This window comes from Babylonia areolata, chromosome 21, assembly GCF_041734735.1.
Source record: "Babylonia areolata isolate BAREFJ2019XMU chromosome 21, ASM4173473v1, whole genome shotgun sequence".
NCBI classification, from domain to species: Eukaryota; Metazoa; Mollusca; class Gastropoda; order Neogastropoda; family Buccinidae; genus Babylonia; species Babylonia areolata.
In genome coordinates, this window is record NC_134896.1 from 15,356,144 (window position 1) to 15,366,143 (window position 10,000).

The following is a 10,000-nucleotide window of genomic DNA, read 5'->3' on the forward strand; positions in this document are numbered from 1 at the left end:
GGGCCTTTCTGAGAACCCCAGTGTGGTCCGTGTCGTTGTGGGCCTTTCTGAGAACCCCAGTGTGGTCCGTGTCGTTGTGGGCCTTTCTGAGAACCCCAGTCTGGTCCGTGTCGTTGTGGGCCTTTCTGAGAACCCCAGTCTGGTCCGTGTCGTTGTGGGTCTTTCTGAGAGCCTCAGTCTGGTCCGTGTCGTGGGCCTTTCTGAGAACCCCAGTCTGGTCCGTGTCGTTGTGGGCCTTTCTGAGAACCCCAGTCTGGTCCGTGTCGTTGTGGGTCTTTCTGAGAGCCTCAGTCTCTTTGCCTCGGAACGCTGGGGAGGCGTCTCTTCGAACATGGAGAGGCCTTTCTGCACCGTCCTCCTTCAAGCTGACTGTTCCGAGGCTTCAGCTTCACAGGTAATCAGGTCGACGTTTATACACTAAACTCCGTATCGGCGACACAAAGCAGTGCCCCTGCAGAACAGGCAGCCAGACAACAGAACATCTGCTGCAGTCCTGCCCGCTCCATCAAGCACTCCGAGAGAAAACCTGGCCCGACCCAATCCCAGCGGCCCGGAGGACTGGAGGACCTGCGACGTACTACCGCCTTCGTCGAGGAGACCGGGGAATCCATCTGATAAATGACGAACGAGACAACAGCAGGTCGACGTTCATGTCCTGAGACCCTCTCTGTGCAGGTGTCTTCATGGCACAGTTAGTATTTTCCGGTTGGAGGTTTTCCCTGTAGGCCCTACCAGTTCTCCGTAAAGTAGATCCTTTGGGATTACATCAGAACACTAGAACATCGAAAAAACCCTGGCTAATGTACACAGACATCGAATATTCTTAAAATGCATGCTTCAAGACACACTGGGCAGTTGCTGCCCCAGACGATAGGGGAAAGAATGAAAGTGATTAGTTAAGGTGTGTGGGCGAAAGTGGTGCATGAAAGGCAAATATGAGTCTGTGAAAGAAGAAAAAGAAAGATGAGGGAAAAAGGAGGATGGACGCCCCACAAAAAAAGAGAGAGAAAGAGAAAAAAAGATCCTTTGGGATCCGGCCAGTGTTTATTCCCGTTCACTGACGAGTCAGAGCATGCATCTCTGTTACATGCTGGGGATTCCAGCTCTCCTCTGGACGGTGTTGTTTGAAGCTTTGCTCTGCTAGACGGTGTCCAGGATGCGGCGAATGCAGCACGTGTGGAAGACATTGTCGAGCTTACGTTTCCTGTCAGGCGCGCAGTTTTGAGGGTGTCGCCTTTTGATGTAATTTTATATTGCGTATGTGCTGTCAAGTTGTTTACAACGCAATGTTTGTTTCGCCCTTTGGTGCAACCCCCCTTCCGCGCTTCTCTCTCTCTCTCGTTTCATCTTTTATTCTTTACTCTCTCCTCTCTCGCCTCCCCCCCCCCCGCCCCTATCTCTTCCTCTCCTGATATGAATTTTCTATATTTGTTATTGTGCGTTCTTTTTTTTTCTTTATTTATTTGATTTTGTACCACAGGGCTGGGTGGAAAAAAACATTCTTGTCAGTATGCTTATCTCAATACCGTGGAAAAATAAAATTTCGTTCGTTTCGTTCCTTGGTTTGTCCGACATGTGATTGTTATTGCTAGTTTTCGCTGTCGCTCCTTGTGTTTTGTTTTGCTTTCCGGCTTCGTTTTGTCCCCAATTTCAGTAATAAGACAATCGAGCGAGCAAACATGAGAGGCGTTGTCTTGCAAGGTGGTCATGTTTCATTTTATACCACAACATTGTTTTGACAAGTAAAATGTGACAGGAGTGACAGGGAAAATAAATGCTCCCCTTTCTGCATCCTGAATGGGATCGGGGGGAACGTCACGCCTGAATAGTGACTTCATTAATTTTTTGGTCGTCGTCACGCAGTCACGCTGTGGGTATTGGGGACCAGATGGTATGCAGAAACTAGAGCACGTGTGTGCGTCTTTACATTATTTCAGTCACAGATGTGTGTGTGTGTGTGTGTGTGTGTGCAGGAGAGGGAGTGGAGTGTGATGGGGGCAGCCCATGAATCTTTAAATCTGATAAGTGAACCAGTGAACTAATTTGCTATTCCTCTTGATGAAGATATAGGCTAGACCAAAGGCCTACACACACACATAACCCCCATGCACCCCCCCCCCCACACACACATGTAAATGAGGTAAAATGCCTTCAGAGCAAATTCATCTTTAAAGGTTACCTTTTGTCAAGGTAATATTCGCTTATTTATCACCATTGTTGTCTTATTTATTTATTTATTTATGTTTTATTATTATCATTTTATTAGTATTACTAATATTATTACTACTACCTTTTTCTATATTATAATTATTATTTATTTATTTATTTATTTATGCAAGCTTATCTATTATTTATTCCCCCGTTTTTTTTTGTTTGTTTTTTTGTTTTTTCTCAAGGCCTGACTAAGCGCGTTGGGTTACGCTGCTGGTCAGGCATCTGCTTGGCAGATGTGGTGTAGCGTATATGGTTTTGTCCGAACGCAGTGACGCCTCCTTGAGCTACTGAAACTGAAACTGAAACTGAATAAACTGAAGACTATAACGCCTGTAATTGGAAACATCAGATAAAACTTATTAAAAAAAATTCACTACTTGAAGTTAGTATTCATGGACACCTTGATGTTTCATTATAAATAACAATGCAGATTTCAACATTGATAGAGTTTTGGTTAGATGAATGCTTCTCTTTATATGTACCTGATACATTGAAATGATTTTGCGGAACTTTCTGGAACTGAGCTGGAACCAGATAACTAGGAATCGGGATTACCAGTTCTTATTGTATCATATCTGGACCGAAGAAATCAACGAAGGCACCGTGGTAGACTTGGGTAGGCGCTGGACGTGTGATCAAGCACTCTCCAGTCATCACGGTTCGAGGCCCCGTTTCGGCATGGTGCTGTGTTCTTGGAAAAGTCACTTTGCTCCGAATCTCCTCACTTCACCCAGGTATCAATTAGGTACCTGCCTGACTTCGGAAGGGGAGGGTTAAAACGGCGAGTAGAGGATTGAGCCCCGACCTCCTGTGCCTGAACCCTGGACTCAGTGGATTTGAATTCATTGACCTGGTGGCTGCAAAAGTTCTATGAGGCCTTTGAACTTTTAAACCTTAATTCAATGGATAAGAAAAACAAAACAAACAAAAAAAAAAGAAAAAAAAAGAAAACAAACAAACAAAAAAAAAAAAAAAACACACCCCAAAAACCAACAACCCAAAAACTTGGTTGTGAGAACTCTCTCTCTCTCTCTCTCTCTCTCTGGGTGGGGAGTGGGGGTTGGGGTGGTTTGGGGGGGGGGTGGGAATCTTTTGGACTTTCTGTCTGAGGGTTCTGGGTTCCAATCCCGATCACTGCGGCTGGTGGGAAAAGGATGGGGATTTTGTTTCCGATATCCCATGTCAACAGATGTGCAGACCTGCTAGTGCCTTTAACCCCCTTCGTGTGTATTCGAGAGGAGCGGCCTGTCTAGCATTGAAAGCCTGCTACGCTAGACAGGACACGTTGTCCGCATGACAGACAGCAGGATCCCGAAGATGCTTTTGTATGGCCAGCTGAAGGAAGGCCACCGCGAACTTGGAAGACCCTGCAAGCGCTTCAAGGACACCTTGAAGACAAACCTCAAAACCTGTGACATAGACATCGCTTCCTGGGAAACTGATGCCCTTGACCGCTTTCGCTGTGCTCTAGTGGCATAAAGACGTTTGAAAACAAGAGAACGCTGGCCATTAAGGAGAAGCGGGAGCGAAGGAAGCAGGGCTCAACTTCTGGAGACGTTTTCCCTTGCAACACCTGTGGGAAGTGCTGCGCATCCAGAATCTCCCTCTTCTCCCATATGAGGACACACACCGACAGATAAGCCTGCCTGCCTACTCATCCGTCTGACCGATGGGAGACTCCATCATGTGTATTCGTTCGCAGAAGATCAAATAAAATTATGCACATTAAAGATCCTGTGATCCATGTTAGCGTTCGGTGGGTTATGGAAATAAGAACATACCCAGCACGCACCCACCAAAACAACAACAAGAAACAAACAAACAAAACAAAACAAAAAACAACAACCGAAGTATAACTGCTTACATGGTGGGGTAAAAACGGTCATACACGTGAAAGCCCTCTCGTGTATATTCGAGGGAACGTGCAGTGCAGTCACAGCCCACTAACAGAGAAGAAGGAGAAGCAGATTACAGAGCTAAGGAAAACAACATAAAAAGTTCGATTGTGCTTACAACAGTGGTGAAAATGCTCGTGTATCCACAGTCATAAGGTACTGAATGTCACCGTACACAAGGTACACAATTCTTCTTCTTCTTCGTTCGTCGGTTGCAACTCCCACGTTCACTCGTATGTGCACGAGTGGCCTGTTACGTGTATGACCATTTTTACCCCGCCATGTAGGCAGCCACACTCCGTTTTCGGGGGGTGTATACAATTCACGTCAATGTTTATCAACTGAACCCCCTTCGTGTGTATACGCACGCAAGAAGATCAAATACGCACGTTAAAGATCCTGTAACCCATGTCAGCGTTCGGTGGGTTATGGAAACACGAAAATTACCTAGCAATCATGGACCACGACAGAGTCATCGACAAGTCGTTGTTGGTCGTGTAACGGAAAGAAGAAGAAGAAGAAGAAGAAGAAGAAGAAGAATGTACTCTTCCTAGGCTCAATATTCTTTCATGTCGTTGTGAATGTCACCCCGTGCTGTGGTTGCAGTCTTCCGCCGCCACCCGCTCTGGTCGGTCCCTTGGCTCCCAACTCATGGCTGTCCAAGGCCCGCAAGTACATGATGGGCCTGGTATCCGGGCCTGAGTCCATGGTGGTCGTCAACAGTACGTCACTTTGATGGGAGGGATGATTGACGGCTTCTATCTGTCTGTCTGTCTGTCTCTATGTGCGTGTCTATCTGTATCTGTCGCTTGATTTAGATTTTACTTGGACGTGTCGAGGAGTTGGTCTTTCTAACGATGTTTTTTTTAAAATTTTATATATATAATTATTATTATTATTTTTTTGTAATCGACCTTTGATTATTTCACACTTTATTTTCTGTTCTCTTCCATTGATTTCAAGAACCTGACAGGCATTCAGCCCTGAAACGGCTGCTTTGCATTATCGGCTGGGCTATAACTAAAAAAGCAACATGGTTGTTGTCTCCATCTGTGTAGCCCTTACCCCCCCACCCCCTCACCTCCCCCACCGCCCCCACTTCATTTTCATTGCTGTCTGACTGTCTCTGTTTCTCTCTCTCTCGCTCGCTCCTGCTCTCTTATTCGCTCTCTGTCTCTGTCTGTTCTGTGTGTATGTGTGTGTGTGTGTGTGTGTGTGTGTGTGTGTGTGTGTGTGTGTGTGTGCGCGCGCACATGAAATTGAACGTGCTTGTCTGAATGGAGCGTGTACATTTGCTTGGGAGTGTCCTTGTGCGATGTTAGCAGCTGTGTGACTTGAAAAATTCACAGTTGTGTTTAAGGAAGGGTGAAGGAACAACACCGTAACAATTTCCCGTTTCTTTGTGTTGAAACATTGGCGAAATAAATGTCTGTCCCTGTGTGTGTGTGTGTGTGTGTGTGCATTTGTGTGTGTGCATGTGTATGTGTGCGTGCAACAGCCCTTCACTGACGAACGTGTCCCCCCCCCCCGCCCCCCCCCCCCCCCCGTCAGCAGCAAGGGTTAAAGGAAAAACGTCTGATTTTTTTTTTTTTACCATGATGATGGATTTTGTTCCCCTCTCTCTCTTTCCAGGGTACATCTATACGGGTCTGAGTGACGGGCGAGTTGTGGAGATCTCTCCCCAGGGGACAATACGCCTAATCCTGAAACTGGCCCATAGCGCGTGTGGTGGGTGGTTTTCGTAGAAGTGTACGACAGTGGTATGTATACCTGTTAGTTCGCAAGGCCGAGGGGCCTACCATGCACCCACCCCACCCCCTGTACACCCCAAGGAATGATGTATAGTCACATGATGTTCTTCAGTGTTCGTTCAGCTTTTTCTTCTTTTTTTCCCTTTTTTTCCCGTTATATATATATATATATATGTATTTAAATTTTTTTTGTTTACTCCATGTTCCCAAGGGGAAAAAAACTGGAGTTACAACCCTTCAAACGAGGGTTCCCTCTCGCGCCCCGGCCAACGAACTAAGACAAGCTCAATTGCAAACCCTCATAAATCATATCTATATAAAAGAAATCACCACATATAATGTATTTTCTTTTTCAGTAAGATAGTTTCTACTTAAAAAAAAACAAAACAAAAACAAACAATCAAACAAGCAAAAAAACAAAACAAAAACAACAACAACAACAACAGAAAACCAACTAACCAACCAACCAAACAAACAAACACCCCCCCCCCAAAAAAAAACACACAAAAAAACAAAAAAAAACAAAACAACCCCCCCCTCCCCCCAAAAAAAACAAACAAACCCACCTCAACAACACAAACACATATAAATGAAATATGTTCATCCATTCTTTCGCAATTAAAGATTGTACAGGTCAACTATACAATCTTCACCCAAATAACGTTAAATAGTCCGGTTTAAAAAATATTTTATCACTTACGTATTATTCTTTTCGACATTTCTTTTTACACATAGACCTGCGCGAATCTATTTTGAAATTATTTCATTACATCAAAGTGAAATTTGTACCCTTCTGGGAGTCGTACTGTTCGAGTTATTTCTCCAGCCCCATGAAATACTCTTCTGCCAGGAGTCATATTTGAGTCGCAAAATATGGTGGTTTCTGTTAGCAACATTTACATCTGTTACGTCTCCTCGCTTACGAATACGATAAGTACCCATTTTAAGAATGTTGATAGAAAATACTCAGTGTTTGTCGTGCAAATAAGCGATATTAGTCAGTGAGATAAGGTTTACCCACATTGCACCACCCCTACCCACTACCACTTACAGGAATAAAGCAGACTGTTTTCAAACGTATTGAAAGTGTTCCATGCTGATTTGACATTTGGTTTTCCACAATAAGCCGCACGATTTGGTCACTTAAAGTTAATGTGAGGCTGCCTTTCTTTCTACATGTATTTCAGTCCTGATACTACCTGCGCTACCTTTCTCTCTTCATGTATTTCAGTCCTGAGGTTACCTGTACTACCTTTCTTTCTCCATGTATTTCAGTCCTGAGGCTACCTGTACTACCTTTCTTTCTCCATGTATTTCAGTCCTAAGGCTACCTGTGCTACCTTTCTTTCTACACGTATTTCAGTCCTGAGGCTACCTGTGCTACTTTTCTTTCTCCATGTATTTCAGTCCTGAGGCTACCTGTGCTACCTTTCTTTCTACATGTATTTCAGTCCTGAGGCTACCTGTGCTACCTTTCTTTCTCCATGTATTTCAGTCCTGAGGCTACCTGTGCTACCTTTCTTTCTCCATGTATTTCAGTCCTGAGGCTACCTGTGCTACCTTTCTTTTTACATGTATTTCAGTCCCGAGGCTACCTGTGCTACCTTTCTTTTTACATGTATTTCAGTCCTAAGACTACCTGTGTCACCTTTCTCTCTCCATATATTTCAGTTGCGAGGCTACCTGTGCTACCTTTATTTCTACATGTATTCCAGTTCCGAGGCTACTTGTGCTACCTTTCTTTCTCCATGTATTTCAGTCCCGAGGCTACCTGTGCTACCTTTCTTTCTACATGTATTTCAGTCCCGAGGCTACCTGTACTACCTTTCTTTCTACATGTAATTGAGTCCTGAGGTTACCTCTGTTACCTTTCTTTCTACATGTATTTCAGTCCTGAGGCTACCTGTACTACCTTTCTGTCTCCATGTATTTCAGTCCCGAGGCTACCTTTGCTACCTTTCTTTCTACATGTATTTCAATTGCGATGCTACCTTTTCTTTCCACAGGTGTTTCATTTCACTGATGCATGCTGTGTCTGTCTAGGTGGCACGGTGACGAGCGAGGCGATATGCGGACGCCCTCTTGGTATTCGCGCGGACAGCAACAGAAACCTGGTGGTAGTGGACCCTTATAAAGGCATCTTCAGGATCAACCCCACACATGGTGAGTACTGTATTTCTCTTTTTTTGTCACAACAGATTTCTCTGTGTGAAATTCGGGCTGCTCTCCCCACCCAGGGAGAACGCGTCGCTACATGACAATACAGCGCCGCCCTTTTTTCTTTTTTTTTTCTTGCAAGCAGTTTTATTTGTTCTTCCTATCCACGAACACGTCAGCCATTACCTGCTGACGTGTCGTTAACTGTAGACGAAAATGGGGTCAGAATTCGCCACGTGTCATCTACGGCCGTGTCATATGTTATCTGCTGAGTTGTAGTTCACTGCAGACAACTGTGGGATTAGTATCCACGACACTGCATCAACTGTCGAGTAACACTGTTGCCGTGTGTGTGTGTGTGTGTGTGTGTGTGTGTGTGGATACGCACATATCTAGGAATGGATGGATATAACCACATGCGTATGGATAGATATATTGATTTATGTATGCGTTATGTTGTGTCAATTAAAAAAAACAAAAGAAGAGTGATAAAAATAAGAAAAAGACTCCAAACAAAAAAACAAACAAAAAGGAAAACCCCAACAAAACAACAACAAAAACAACAACAAAACAACAGCAGAAAACAGACAAACAAAACAACAACAACAACAAAACAACAACAAGAACAATAACAACAAAACGACAACAACAATAACAACAACAACAAAACAAAAAACAAACAAACAAAACATGTTTCGATTTCATTTGATTAGATCAATTAACTCTAGCATCAGGTGTAAGTTAACCATATAATTTTTGACTGTGAGTTACTGAAGCCGTACCTGCACGAAAGTCTGTCATTACGAAAACACTGGAAACATAAAACGTTTTTAATGTTCATGATATTTTTTTTTCTCTTGTTAAATGGACAACTTCTCTTTTAGGAAATCTGTTCAGTAATTTTTCATTAACTGACCGTATTTCTATTTACTTCAAAAGATTATGTTTACTTTTGATTTCCCACCCGTCCATCTACCCCGTTTTGCCCAGCTCACCATTCCATTCCCACCTCCTCTCCTAACTGGAGATGTGGAGTGATGGCCTCGAGGTGACGCGTCCGCATAGAAAGCGAGAGAATCTGAGCGCACTGGTTCGAATCACGGCTCAGTCGCCGATATTTTCTCCCCCTCCACTCGACCTTGAGTGGTGGTCTGGACGGTAGTCATTCGGTCCCGTGTGCAGCATGCACTTAGCGCACGTAAAAGAACCCACGGCAACAAAAGGGTTGTTCCTGGCAAAATTCTGTAGAAAAATCCACTTCGATAGGAAAAAACAAAAACAACTGCACGCAGGAAAAAAATACAAAAAAATGGGTAGCGCTGTAGTGTAGCGACGCGCTCTCCCTGGGGAGAGCAGCCCTAAGTTCACACAGAGAAATCTGTTGAGATAAAAAGAAACACAAATACAATTACAAATAACTAACATTCCTATGTGAAAATGAGGAGGAATTTTGTTTAATGTTCCGTCACACATACCGGTGATAGAAGACATTTTGTTAGAGTATTAATGTATAGATTTGAGTATCATCGTGTAGAAGAGGAAGAAGAGGAATAGTGAAGTTGAGGGAAACCTGGTGAATGGGGGTAAGGGGGCGGGGGTGACATTTGAAACAGTTATCTAAATATGTGAAAATGAATCCATCTCTACAATTACCAGCGCCAAATTCCCGTCTCCCCCAGGTAACTTCACGTGGCTGATGTGGCCCAAGGACGTGGAGAAGGAGGTGGGGAAACTTGAGTTCCTCAACGACCTGACGGTGACCAAGAACGGCCTCATCTTCTTCACCTCCTCCTCCGCCAAGTACCCGCGAAACAAGTTCATGAACATCATTCTGGAGGGTGACAAGTCTGGACGGTGAGTGAGTGGGTGGGTGGGGATGTGGGGACACACAGACACAGACAGACACAGACAGACAGACAGCCAGACAAACACACACAAAACACACACAAAATACACACACACAACAGGCACACAACATGCACG

The 10,000-nt window shown here is 44.2% G+C and overlaps 1 protein-coding gene across 1 annotated transcript in view; it reads left to right on the forward strand.

The window, feature by feature from the left end:
• The first annotated feature begins 4,272 nt into the window (after positions 1 to 4,272).
• LOC143296568 (adipocyte plasma membrane-associated protein-like) overlaps positions 4,273 to 10,000 on the forward strand; it is a 23,479-nt gene continuing 17,751 nt past the window's right edge. Inside the window, exons 1-5 of the mRNA XM_076608591.1 lie at positions 4,273 to 4,289; positions 4,716 to 4,831; positions 5,742 to 5,837; positions 7,904 to 8,023; positions 9,697 to 9,871. Coding sequence (XP_076464706.1) covers positions 4,273 to 4,289; positions 4,716 to 4,831; positions 5,742 to 5,837; positions 7,904 to 8,023; positions 9,697 to 9,871 — 524 coding nt within the window. The remainder of the gene's footprint in view (positions 4,290 to 4,715; positions 4,832 to 5,741; positions 5,838 to 7,903; positions 8,024 to 9,696; positions 9,872 to 10,000) is intronic.